Source organism: Penicillium psychrosexuale, assembly GCF_028828465.1.
Source record: "Penicillium psychrosexuale strain IBT 29551 chromosome Unknown utg000004l, whole genome shotgun sequence".
Lineage (NCBI taxonomy): Eukaryota > Fungi > Ascomycota > Eurotiomycetes > Eurotiales > Aspergillaceae > Penicillium > Penicillium psychrosexuale.
The window spans coordinates 6,959,672-6,972,181 of NW_026643189.1; the positions used below are offsets into that span (position 1 = coordinate 6,959,672).

Genomic DNA, 12,510 nt, shown 5'->3' on the forward strand with positions numbered 1-12,510 from the left:
ACATGCAAGCAAGATGAAGAGGATAAAAGAGGATAAAAGAGTAAAATGGATCGACTGGGGAAACAAGTCCAGCCCGTTCATATCCGTCGCTCTGCATCAACAAGGTGGAGGTCTAGGTGGTTGTCAGGGCAACGCTGAATTTGGCGACCGAATCAGCACGGGAAACACTTGGAAAACAATACTCCAATTAGTATTGAAATGAAATATCACATGAGATTCTTCGTTATTCCATTTTATTCCTTCCCAATGCAATATCAAATTGTCAATATCAAGTCGCCAAAGTATTCATCGCATCTTCAATATCCCCAGTCCCAAGTGGGTCGATGCATTCTGACATGAATACGCCACTTGAACAAAACTACATTATTCCAGGTGGTATCACAAAAGAATGCATAATTCTGCCAAAACAAGACTGGCCTTGCAGATCTCCCCAAACCCCATACTTTCATTCTTTGGTTCTCGTTCTGGGCCGTCCCAACGAACAACTGGTTAGGTTAGGTTTATCATGGCAGTAGGTCCTTTGTTGATGCCATGATGACACCGCTCACACCCCCTCGTTGAGCAGTGGCTCTCTCTCCCGGTCTACTGAATCGGGGTGGGCAACACGACGGAAGAGGCTGTCGCGGCCGGTGTACTTAGTCGTGGAGAGGTACAGAGAGACAGACAAGAACACGGCAAATACGGTAAAGGCAAAGATCCACTGCAGGGCAATGATCTTTATAGCAACTTGTCTGACGGCGAGTGCTAGAGTTATGTATATCAGCAAGGCACTTAAGCAAATGATAGTAAAAGAAAGAACTTACACAGAGTCAACCAACTTAAACAATACCCAAGGATATAATCCTCGCGAGGGACGATACTGAACAGTCCGATTGCGAGAATAACCCAGATAAAGATGTTAGCAACAATACGGCCAGGCAGGTTATGGCTGTGAACAGCGACCGCGCCGTTCCAGAACAACGCCACCAATGTCCAGGCATAGGGACCGGCAACAGCGGGTAGGTGGACGAACACCGGCAGGCCACTGTGGCGCCAGTAGGTGACTGTCTGGTTGATGAAGTGGGCGATGAGGATGATCTCTGCGCCCCAAAATTGGTTGCGGGTCCAGAGCAGAATCCAAGCGGCGAGGAAGACGTTGTTTAAGATGAAATGGGTGGCGACATTGGCAGCTGCCACGACGAGGACATTGTTCTTGGAAAAGAGGTGCCAGACGTAGCTGAGCTGAGAGAGGAGGAGGAATATCCTAGATGGGGGATTAATTTGTGGACATCCCAAAGCTATAGACATTGGATCAACTAACCAGAAAACCCCAGTCAAAGTAGTGTTCTCGCTGAATGGAGTATTATGCTTATTGGCCTGCTTCCAGAGCTTCTTGCCCTTCTTGGTATCGTCGGGCGAGTGAACGGAGTGATAGATGCCGATCACTACGACCAAAGCCCAGGTGAGAGGTACAAAGACTCGGTATGTATTCAGCGAACTGGCGCTGTGAGTTTCGCGTCTAGCGAACGGGTTGAATGATGCCATGATGGAGTTATTACCCAAGCTGAGGAAGCTGAGGAAGCCGATGATAATTTTTAATAGAAGAAACTGAGAGTCTAGAAGATGGGGGTCTTATAATCAAGGATTAAAAGGGGATTCCCCGCATATGGTCATCAGACCATACTATTCCAGGAATTGCAGATGAGGTCAATTCCATGGTGATGACATCAACGCTTCCATCCATTGAGGGTCACTTAGGGTTACTTCCAACTACATAGCATAGTTATGTACTCCATCTCTCGAAAGCTGAAGAGATCATGATTTATTCTATCAACAATAACCACATCTTTCGGTTTTACTAGAAATAGAAATACTTGTGTTTCTGTGAAACATGGACTGAGCGTCATCCCAGTCTAACTACAGTGAGAAAATAACCTGACGTAACCTTGATCAAGCGTAGATCATAGATCATCGCGCACAGTCCTATTCAATACAGATTTCAACCTCAAATACAGTGAGCAAGCTAAAAAACCAAAAGTACTCGAGTTATTATGCTGAGCGTAGGACCTTGGGAGACAGAAATCAAGGAAAATGAGACCCGCAACTGAGCTGAGCCTACCTTGGCGCCGGAAGACAATATTTGAACTTAAAAATAAACTTGAATGGCATGTTGAAACACGCGAGGCACCGAGTTTGATTCTACTCAGCGTACTACATACTAGTAGTATGTACTCCGTATGTTGTAGGGAATAAGTATTACTGTCCGAATCTGGTAACGCGGGGAAATGGCCAGTGCTCTCACCTCATGCCGGTAGAAATAACAGTCTACTTTGTACATGATGTGCAAAGTACTAGTATCAATAGTAACCATGCCAATGATATGGTTATCTAGGGTATCAAAACCAACGTGCAAAAATATAGGAGGGAAAAGAAATCACAATCCCCGCGCCTCCCTCACAGCCTCCAAAATCTTCCCATGAACCGAAGCCGGCCCAACAACCATACCATGACACCCAGCCAGGGTACGACCCAGCGAACAATCAACTGGTTTCCCCTCAAGATCTGTAACAAGACAGCCCAATTCCTGCACAATAAGCATGCCACCCGCATGATCCCAGATCTTCGAGCGATAATCCGCACTCAACGGCACCTTAACGAAAGCATTACACCCTCCCTGCACGGCAATGGCAATGTAACGCATCTGCGCTGACCATAAATCCACCGGATTCGGCCACGGACAGCCAAGATGCGCCGCCACACGAGCATGAGCCTCGAGATCTTGCGTCTTTGCCGCACGCGTATCAATGAACCGCACACCGGAAGCTCCAACCTGCGGGACATGTTCAAGCGGGCGTGCCGGCAGCAAGGCTCCCGGACCCATAGGTCTGATGGTAGCTCCCTGCCCGACAACGGCCGAGATCATCTGGCCAAGACCGTCACGGTCGACGCGGTCTTCAGCCACGAGTCCTGACTCTAGGAGATTCGGGCAGCCGAGGACGCCGATTCTTTGGATCCCGTTTTCGACTAATGAGAGGCAGACTGCGTACTGCTCGCCGCGGATGAAGGTTGCTGTTCCATCTACGGGATCTAGAGTCCAGGTCCTGCTAGTGGGGGTGCAGGCGCCTTTTGCGCCGAGGTCAATTAGGTCGAGGAGTTCGGAGGTGGTACGTGGAGTGTGGAGAAGGGCTTCGCTTTCTGGGTCATTGAGGTGGATGCTGGTTGCTAGGTCCCAGGTTCTTGCGAGGAGATCTGGGTTTGAGCGGAGGGCTGTGGCATCTTCTTCGCCGACGATATCGTCGTCTGGGAAGACGTTGTGGATGGCTGCAATTATTGAGGCTTGGGCGGCAAAGTCGGCGATTGTTACGGGTGAGGAGTCGCTCTTGTCAAGGGCGCCTTTGTCGACAGCAGAGAGGAGCTCTTTTGTTAGAATGGCTGCTCGTTGTACAGCTAGGCTGGCGAGCTGGAGCTCTTTGGCGTAGGGCATTGAGGTCATTGTAGGCGGCTTTAGGGGTTGTGTATGTGGAGGGTTTCGATATTGATCCAGGGTAGATTTGGTTGACCGGATGTAGAAATGACAGTTCTGAGCGACAAGTATGAAAACGGTAGTTTATTTTTTTGGACACAGAGGGGCATCACGTGCAGCGAAACACCGGTGAGTACATGTACATATGTATCCCTACGTCATATCTCAATCTATACTGATCCACTACAATATCAATAGTATCATGAGCATATCTGGTCGAAAGATCTTATTTGGCACAGGCTATAATATAAGTAAAGGCGTCAGAAAACATTGGACATAAAATTGCGTAGAGATTCGTCAGACCACCATACTCAATATATATAACAAGAAATATGATGAAACGTTGTATCACAAGTATCACCATCTATACACCAAATTCAAATCCTTTAGAGCTTTTGTCCAGACCAACTCATTACAACCTAGCCTTGTCTTCTTCACGACCTTGAAGGTTAGGGTGAGGGGTTCGAATAGGTCGAGTAACAGCGTAGAAGGCAAGCCCTTGAGACTTAGTCGAGAACTAGACCGAGAAATTAGAATACTTCAACTAATATCTCGCGTACGAGGGTCATGACAAACCTTGACCTTAGATCCAACATAGAAAAAAGCAAAGTCTCCCGGGACTAGGTGATGGGTGACACCTGTAGCCTCGTCCTATTTGTAACCGAAATGATCAATAACCAAAAGATTTAAGAAGCAGATGTCAAGATATAATGGGGGAGATACCAAAATATCGATCTGACCATTGAGGATATACTTTGTCTCCTCAAAATTGTAGTTTGCGGGTCTTTCGGGTCCAGCCTCGATCTTATAGAATCCCGAAGTGAAGTATGCAGGGGATTCAGTATTGGTGCGGATAGAGTGGAAGTCGGCAGTGGTCGCGTTCTCGCCCTGAGGAAGGGGGATGAACTCGTGGCCAGCGCCTTTAATGACGGTAATAGGAACGATATTGCTAGACACTTTCCATAGGTGAACGTATTAGAGACTGTATGATTTGTTCTGGAGGTCGTGAGGAAAAACTCACTGTTGCTATACTTGATAGATATGGTCAGAATTGGGACATATTTAGGAACAAGATGTCCATCAACTAATATACACACTCATTGTACTACAGACGGTATTACTCGGTGGCATTCCCGGGATACAGCGAAGATCCTGCGTGCTTTATCCTGATGAGGGGAAAAGTCCCCGTGCCCTCATGAGGGGAACACTCGGGTGCGTCGCCCGGAGGTGGAGAAATGTCGGGCGGAGAGCCGTGGGAGCCGTTATCAAGTAAGGTGTTCTTGTAATTCTCAGGGATTGCGTGCTCTTTGCCACTTCACGAAGAGGATAAGGCTAAGGATAGAAGAAAGTGAGGAAAAAGGAAGAGAGCGGCTGTACAAATTCTGGTACCCTGTACTTTGACTACAATCCACATGTCCCCTGATCGGAGAGTCTACTATGATATGCTTTGACCATATGGTGCTCTTGAGTTATCGAGGTTAAAAAATGATCATTACCAGGATAGAAAGGTCAACAAGTCATAATCATTCAATTGAGGATATGTAGGGGAAAAGCCCCAAGAAAAAATAAAAACAGCATCGGATTAAACCTCAATGTACTCTTGACGAGGGAACCCAGCGCGGAGGTATATCACATAAAACGCCGAACCATCATATCCATGTAAACCAGCAAGACAAGATCAGAAGGAAGCAAATGCCAGCTCGTAAGCAAAAGCCAAGCTCATCTTTGCATGCTGCAGCATATGATCGAAGCTCAAATACTCGATCTTGTCCTCGGTAGTGTGGATCCTCTTATCGGAGTTCTCAAACTGAGACTCGATCACAAATGCCGAGGGGTATCCGTACCGACTAGCAGAAGCATGATCAGAGCATGCATAGCCACACTTTGTCTCGACATAGGGCACATCGCAGTACGTGGTGATAACCTCCTTAATGAACGCAGTAAGGCCCTGGTCGACGTAGTCGATAATAACACCCACAGACTCCTTCTCGCCAGCATCAAGAGTACCCTGAACATACCCAGTCATGTCTTGCTGGAGCATGGCCTTGACATTCCGCTGGTTCTTCTTGTAATTAGCATATACAGCCTGTGATCCGAGTAAACCACCTTCCTCGGCAGAGTACCAGTGGAACTCGATAGTGTTACGGGCTTTGCCGTGGGTTATAGTCTCCGACCGCAGCAGGGCGCGAAGAGCTTCGAGGATAGTAACTGTTCCACTTCCATCGTCATCCGCGCCTGGAGCAGCCAGGATCGAAGGCAGGAACAAGTTGATGCTATCCTGGTGGGAACCGAGGACGACGGTGTTATCCGTCTGGCCGGGAATGCGCGCAATAATGCTGAACTGGCCCCAGGGATGAGCGAAGCGCTCGACGGTTGCGCCGTGGTCACTGGCACCAGACTCGTGCACTGCGGCAGTCACTTGGTCAAATAGCCAGGTTGCTGACTCGATTCCCGTTTGCGACTTGTAGTAGCGCGTGTGGAAGGATGTGAAGTGTTCCAGGTTGCTTCTCATGTTACTCTTGTCGAGAGTTTCGGTCAAAGGCAGAATCTCGTGTGAGTGCTCCATAGCCCCTGGGTAGTGGACGACCCGCGTGGTGTGGAGGGTTCCGTAGGAGCCTGATTGGTATTCATCGGTGACATCGATAAAGTTCACTCCGTCCTGGTCGGGGGTTAGTACTATGTCATTGAGTTTCGAATCAAAAAAAAACTTGGCTTACCAGCTTGAGCGACCACTTTTCTTCTTCAGTTACCCATCGGGTTCGGTATGGGGCCAGCTCAATCAGAGACTTCGACTGAGGGTTTTGAACAATTGAAGGTGCTAGAGGTTGTTGCTCCGGGTTGACTATGACCATGGCAGATGCCGTTGCGCTCAGCGCAAGAGTGAGGAACTTCATGATGATAAGGATAAGAAGAATAAGCAGAATAAGCAGAATAAGGGTCGAGAGGGTTTAAGGATTCTTTTAAAAGGCTAGAAGTGCAGGGTGTTGGGCACGCGCCCTGCGCCAAGCCATTTTTGGACCCCGCGCGCTAAAACACTAAGGCTCTGTATCATATTATTCTTAGAATGGACTGCCGGTACATCCGGTTGATCATTTAACAATGAAATCTCTAACACGTACGGATCATATCGGCTCGCAGGATCTTGTTCGAGACTATCAAACCCGGGGAACAGGCACCTACATAAAGCACCAAAAGCACCAAAAGCCTAGACATGACTCGGCGAGTCTGGGGATTGAAGGTGGAGAATGGGAGAACAAACTCCACTATGACAGCGCTATGACTCATCGCCATGCGGAGATAAGGCTCATATGTACACATCATGGTGAAGACTAATATAAGGATACAGAGTTATTGTCTACAGCCTTGAGCTAGTGTCTACTCCGTACAGCCTCGATATTTGCTCCACCGTCTGGTGTCAATTCAGATTCCCAAATAGGGAACTAGGGCTAGGGCTATCAGGTGACCAATAACCACCAATCAGCGTCTGGCGAGTTGTCCCGTGCAGACAACCTTGCGTATCATCTGTCCCAGGCCCTTAACTTGCCCATTCCTATCCTTATCCCTCTTTCTCCTAGACTTGTTGCCTTGATTAGATCATATCGCATACATTATGGCTATCCATCCACGCCTGCGAGCAGAGGGTTCCCAAGGGCACCTGTCACCGCAACAAGCCATAGCCATCTCCGCATGGACAGAGCAACATGCAGCAGCGTCCCTGCGGGATATGACCCTATCGGACTCAGCCCCTGCAGCGACAACGCCGTCTACACCGACTCCGACGCGTTCGGGTCCGCGCGGAGTCACCGTCTCGCTGTCGATCCCTCTCGACGACGACGAAGCGATCCCGTCCCAACGAGTTAAGGCCGAGTCCCGCCCTCCGACAGTCAGCTTCCGACGTCGGGAGCCTCTGCGCCGGGATGGCCTCAAGACCCGAGAGGCTCTACTCAAGGGTAAAGATGGCAGCCGTCGGAGACAGCGCTGGGAGAACGGTACGTTGTATATGCACTAGATAGGTCGCGGCGAATGCCGACTTGTACCTTTTTGCCTTTGGTGCTGGTTTGGCAGGCAAATGCTGACTAGGCACTAAGATCGTCTCTTGCACAACCCCTGGGCGCAACCACCCTCTTCAAAGGACTGGGATGTCCAGCCTACCTATCCTCGGCATGACCCGATGCCTTATTATCTTGCGCCCCTGTGGGACGTTCACTATTCCCATGTGGTGGATCACCAGTCGGCCGCGAGGGCTGCTGAGAGGGCCAATGAGAAGCATCAAATTCCGAAGGAACTGAGGTTAAAGCTGAAGCATGCGCGTGCCGCGCATGGCATGCTCCGAGATCTGGAAGATGAGGTCCGTACGTTTATTCAAAAGTGGAATGAGAGGGAGCTTCTACTTGAGAAAGAGGGCTTGCGGGATGCTCCTGAGTACTCGACCAGTGATGACTCGGAAGATGAGATCGTCTTTGTCGGTCGTAATGGGCAGATGCACGACTCGCCCGAGCGAAAGGAGAGACTCCGCTTGCTCCGAGAGGAGATCAACTCTCACAGCGAGCGGGACGGTGAGAAGATGGTGCTCGAGACTCTGGCTGATGATCGTGCCGCTGGATTCGGGTATGTTTCAAGCCTTCCCTCCACCCTATTCCAGTCTGCTGACTCTTCTCAGTCGCTGGTTAGTCCACTCCATCGCATCCTACTATGGATTGCACACTTGGTCCATCACAGTAGAAGACCGACGAGAAGCCTATGTGGGCTTCCGATCCCCGGTTCCGGGAAGCCGCGCCGGGCTCGTTTCCCACTCAGCTTGCCATTCAGAGGCCCTGATCAAGCCCGGCGAGGAGCTCCCTCGGCCTCTCTATGCTCAGGTGTAAACTCCCGCCTTCTTGCCCTTTCTCTTCTGTCTTCCGGATTGGACATATTTATTGGAGGTTAACGTTCACGGATTTGTAATTCATGTTGTCTCTCGGCTACAGGTGGTCATATGTAGATCTCATTGGACATATTTTCTCGGTCGCAATTCAGGTCAAGGGATATCTTTTCTCGTAGCATTGATGCAATGTTGATCAATTGTTGGTGAGTGGGGACTATGAGTTCATCGTGTGTTCAGTTGAATCGAAGTGAAGAATGCGAGTGGGATCTAGAAACCCCCTTCGTTACCGGGATGCAGATGTAAGTCTGTGCACCGAAACTAGCTGATCATATGTCGTCATGCTAAGGCCCAAGACATGGCTGTTAGGAGAATTAGATTGATCGCGATCGTACGATGGGAAGAATGTTGACATCGACTCTTTGACCGTGCAGGGCGAACTGCGCAGGATCGGATACCTCTTCGATATGACATGATATTCTGACCAAGCAAAATTATATGTAATCTTACGTACAACAGGTACCTATGCACTCCTATACCGTCGGCTATCACCGTCTCCACCACACAATGGATCGGAACGGACCGTGGGGCCCACGGTTTCCAAGGTTCCCATAACGTCCAAGGTATTGTATATGTATAAAGGGATGTCTCTGACAAGCTAGACGTTGTGTCCTCCTTACGTATAACGTCTAAAGAATTCCCAAGTGCTTGGACGCTACAGGGCCCGAGCCCTAACGTAACAAAGCAGAAGTCTAATCTCTTATGGAGTACAGGAATCTCGTGTCTAGACTAGTTCAATGCAGGCCCCCGCAATCTCACTGGCTTTCGGAGACTAAAAAGCAAAAAGAAGTGCAAAGCCACGAATGAAGACGAGAGACAGGGACCACCATACAGCACATCGTACGCTAGAGAGGAGTTCTCCCACCCCTTATAGGTAGATTCGCCCGTAGCCCAGGATCTGTGGCTGATTTTCGCTTTCTTTTCTTTTTTCTTTGCTTTCGATTTGTGCCACGGCCTGCGATAGTCGGGTGCAACGGTGTGGCTCTGGATAAATCGCTCGATCGTGTAGAACAAAGAGTCGGGTACCCAAAAATGACGAGTTGAACATTCTGCATTTCCCCAATGTTCTAAATACTTCGCACATTGTGACAGTCCAGATTTCTACATTCTCTCTGACCTAGTGTTGGCCGGCTCCAACTCCTTTTTTCTGCTTTGCTCGTTCCCCTCGCTGGCACATTCTCCCCCCAATTCCACTATATATTTTGGCTTCTCAACAAGGTAGCCCCCACCCCTGTCCTATTCCCTCAATCATATGATTTTCTTTCTCGTTTCACTTGTATCATCCTAGATGATAACCTTGGAGATATCACTCTAATGTCCCTTGTCGCTGTTATTCTACCTCGGTGTCCCATGAGAATCTGACCCCTCTTTGACTTGCGGAATCAACCGGACTATCTATCCACAGGTCCAAACGCCTGGTGTGATCGCTTTTGCTCTGATATACCCTATTGGGCCAACCACACCACCTGCGGCTTACTTACGGCTGATATTTGATATTACTCCTGGCTTCGATCCACTTGTTCCACCTTTTTTTCGCTTATTTCACTGTAAACCAGTGGAACACATACATATACATACACACCCCACAACCCAAATCAACATTACAAGCACCATGGGCTCCTATAAATCCTCCCAACCTGGCAGCTACAGCTCGACAGACAGCGCATCTTCAAAAAGTACGACAGCAACGATCCACAGCGACCGACTAACCCCCAAGCCACACAAAACCGACGAGGCCACCAACCCAGCCCCCCAAAAACACACCTACAAATACGAAACCAAAGGCGAAGTCGTATATGAGTGTCGTGAGCCGCATCCCCGCGCCTCAACCTCAACATACGCCTCAACAACATACTCCACAGCCGAACTTGACCTGGAGCCCCAACCAACCGAGTCTGCAAGTCCCCATGAAGGTCGCTACTGCGTAAATGAGCGGCTAGAATTCTATCCACTAGAGGCCATCCCCTCAACGCCTTCATCCTTTGCGCCGCTCTTCCCTTCCTCGCGGCGGCTGCTCATCCGCCACGACGATGCAACCGTCGACGGCAACATGAACTTGCGCGTCGGCACGCCCGTCCACCTACGCGACGGCTCCCAGCGCGACGTCATCCTCTTCCACTTGCGCATGTACGACCTCCTCGCGCGGAAGTTCTCGTTCCGGCGGTACTGCCGGGACTCGGGCCGCGAGGTGTGCAATTCCGCAAGGCGGGAGGTTGTGCCTGCTCATGAGCGAAGGCCTGCGCTGCGCACTTCGTGGAGTAGTGTTTTCGCTGGGCTTAGGCCTGGTTCGGCCGGTGGTCATTGTCCGACTGATGAGCTCAAGAGGCAGCATTCAAGGCTTGGGGGTGGTTATGGACATGGGGATGAGGTAGATAAGGGAAGGACAGAAGAGAATGAGTGGGAAAAGGAAGGAAAGAGCGCTTTGCCGATACTCGGGGAGACGATTTTGATCGAATTCTCGAATTATGCGCATGTCGAGCTGCGCCGCAAAGGGCCCGGCTCGACCAAGAAATACGAGTTTGAGTATTGGTCCACGAAGTACCAGTGGCGGAGGGAGGTCCGCAAAGAGGGTGATCTGCATGAAGTGTCTTATTTCTTGGTTGACACGCGCAATTCTAAGACTATTGCTCATTTGGTGCCGGATACGCTGGCTCCGCTGGAGGTTGTTGAGGAGGAGAGCAAGGGGGGTGGGTGCCACCTTCTTCATTGTGGATCAGTGATCCTGAAGTTTACAAGACGATGCCTGATGTTGCCGAGTAAGTTATTCTGAATCCCTGTTCGACCCCTCAACCACCTGGCTAGTTTCTCTGGTTCTATCCTTGGCTCTGGCTTTGTATCTTTCCCCTCTTTTGTATCTCTTTTTCCTTTTTCTGTGAGTCCTACAGGGGGTCTGTGTTCCGTGTACAATGCACCAACGCATGCACCATGCACAATGTACCATGGAACCCCTGCACAAATCGATGAGGCATGAGGCTGATGAATTGGTTCGCTCTTTTACAGTGTGATTGTTGCAACAGGGATAGTTGCGCTAGTTGACGACTGCATTCGTCGTCGCTGGCATCACGAGCGGCGTCCGTCTTGGATCCTGCCCGCTCAGCACTCGCTGGTCAAAAGTCTGGAACGCATGGGCCCTCGGCGCCTGATCGGCCAGGTACTCCAGCGCAGAGGATCCGCCTAAGCGATACAGGGGTCCTCGGCTCCAAGACCAGACAAGAATGGTGTATTATGAGATGGACCGGATTGATGAGTTGGTCCTGCATTAGCCAGGGTATCTATCGCGTACGGGGCTTGGTGCTGCCTCTAATGACTTAATGATATGAATGACGCGGGATATGAATGTTTTGTTGTTCTTGTTCTAGTTTAGCTTCTTGCGAATGATTCCTGTGATGCATTTTATTGTCCTTTTATTGTCCTTTTATTGTCCTTTTTTTGGTATTATTTTATTTTTTTCGCTCTTCCTTTTTGCCTCATCTTATTTGTTTATTGACACGGGTCATCTCGGTTTCACGGCATACGGATTCGAGCAGCCTAATTCCGGGCGATCCTCTAATACGGGTCTGACAGGGACCAAGCAGGCTTGCAGATTTGTGCATTTTTCATTGCATGGCTTGGAGGACATAGCTTACAGTTTCATCTCACATCTTTCCCAATGGTCTATTCCTATGCTGGCGTTGCATACATATGTATTACGTAGAGTCTGACCGCTCCAAGTTGAACCATGGTTCTATTTTTGAGCTAGAGCTGGTCTAGCTTCTACGAACCATGGTTCGAGTCACGAGCTAGATATTGTCTCGTGCTTCATTGACCTATGGGTTCTTTCGTCATATGCATGCACACCCTACACACTCATTCCGGACTTTCCTCATAATGCAAGCCATAGGAAGGAATGCCAGTATTGTTTAGGGCTTACGATCGATTGGCCCTGAATGAATCTTTTGTTTTTAGCGCGACTAAGAGCCCAAAGAGCATACCCCTGGCCTTGCTGCCTTATGGAAATTCAAGAAATAGCCAATATCAGGCTCAGTATGTATTTTTAGTATGCCCGTATACTGATTTAGGACATCTACTACTGTAGGTACCAATTTTG

At 49.4% G+C, this 12,510-nt stretch overlaps 6 protein-coding genes across 6 annotated transcripts; 2 read left to right on the top strand and 4 right to left on the bottom strand.

Annotated features, from left to right (window-relative positions):
• Window positions 1-544: 544 nt before the first annotated feature.
• N7518_008480 (DUF1774 domain-containing protein) lies at window positions 545-1,524 on the bottom strand (the record flags this gene model as incomplete). Its single annotated transcript, XM_057189407.1, has 3 exons — window positions 545-744; window positions 804-1,243; window positions 1,301-1,524. 3 exons carry the CDS (start codon window positions 1,522-1,524, stop codon window positions 545-547), a joined length of 864 nt encoding a protein of 287 aa, XP_057041110.1.
• Window positions 1,525-2,413: 889 nt separating this feature from the next.
• Window positions 2,414-3,472, bottom strand: N7518_008481 (inositol monophosphatase family protein; the record flags this gene model as incomplete). Its single annotated transcript, XM_057189408.1, has 1 exon — window positions 2,414-3,472. One exon carries the CDS (start codon window positions 3,470-3,472, stop codon window positions 2,414-2,416), a length of 1,059 nt encoding a protein of 352 aa, XP_057041111.1.
• A 442-nt stretch (window positions 3,473-3,914) lies between these two features.
• On the bottom strand, window positions 3,915-4,603 carry N7518_008482 (uncharacterized protein; the record flags this gene model as incomplete). The annotated part of the gene is made up of 5 exons (XM_057189409.1): window positions 3,915-4,019; window positions 4,079-4,153; window positions 4,226-4,458; window positions 4,524-4,533; window positions 4,598-4,603. The coding sequence occupies 5 exons, from the start codon at window positions 4,601-4,603 to the stop codon at window positions 3,915-3,917; spliced, it is 429 nt and encodes a 142-aa protein (XP_057041112.1).
• A 577-nt stretch (window positions 4,604-5,180) lies between these two features.
• On the bottom strand, window positions 5,181-6,396 carry lap1 (putative aminopeptidase; the record flags this gene model as incomplete). Its single annotated transcript, XM_057189410.1, has 2 exons — window positions 5,181-6,161; window positions 6,220-6,396. 2 exons carry the CDS (start codon window positions 6,394-6,396, stop codon window positions 5,181-5,183), a joined length of 1,158 nt encoding a protein of 385 aa, XP_057041113.1.
• Window positions 6,397-7,112: 716 nt separating this feature from the next.
• N7518_008484 (uncharacterized protein) lies at window positions 7,113-8,367 on the top strand (the record flags this gene model as incomplete). Its single annotated transcript, XM_057189411.1, has 3 exons — window positions 7,113-7,491; window positions 7,591-8,110; window positions 8,163-8,367. 3 exons carry the CDS (start codon window positions 7,113-7,115, stop codon window positions 8,365-8,367), a joined length of 1,104 nt encoding a protein of 367 aa, XP_057041114.1.
• A 1,668-nt stretch (window positions 8,368-10,035) lies between these two features.
• N7518_008485 (uncharacterized protein) lies at window positions 10,036-11,601 on the top strand (the record flags this gene model as incomplete). The annotated part of the gene is made up of 2 exons (XM_057189412.1): window positions 10,036-11,179; window positions 11,441-11,601. 2 exons carry the CDS (start codon window positions 10,036-10,038, stop codon window positions 11,599-11,601), a joined length of 1,305 nt encoding a protein of 434 aa, XP_057041115.1.
• Between the last annotated feature and the right edge of the window lie 909 nt (window positions 11,602-12,510).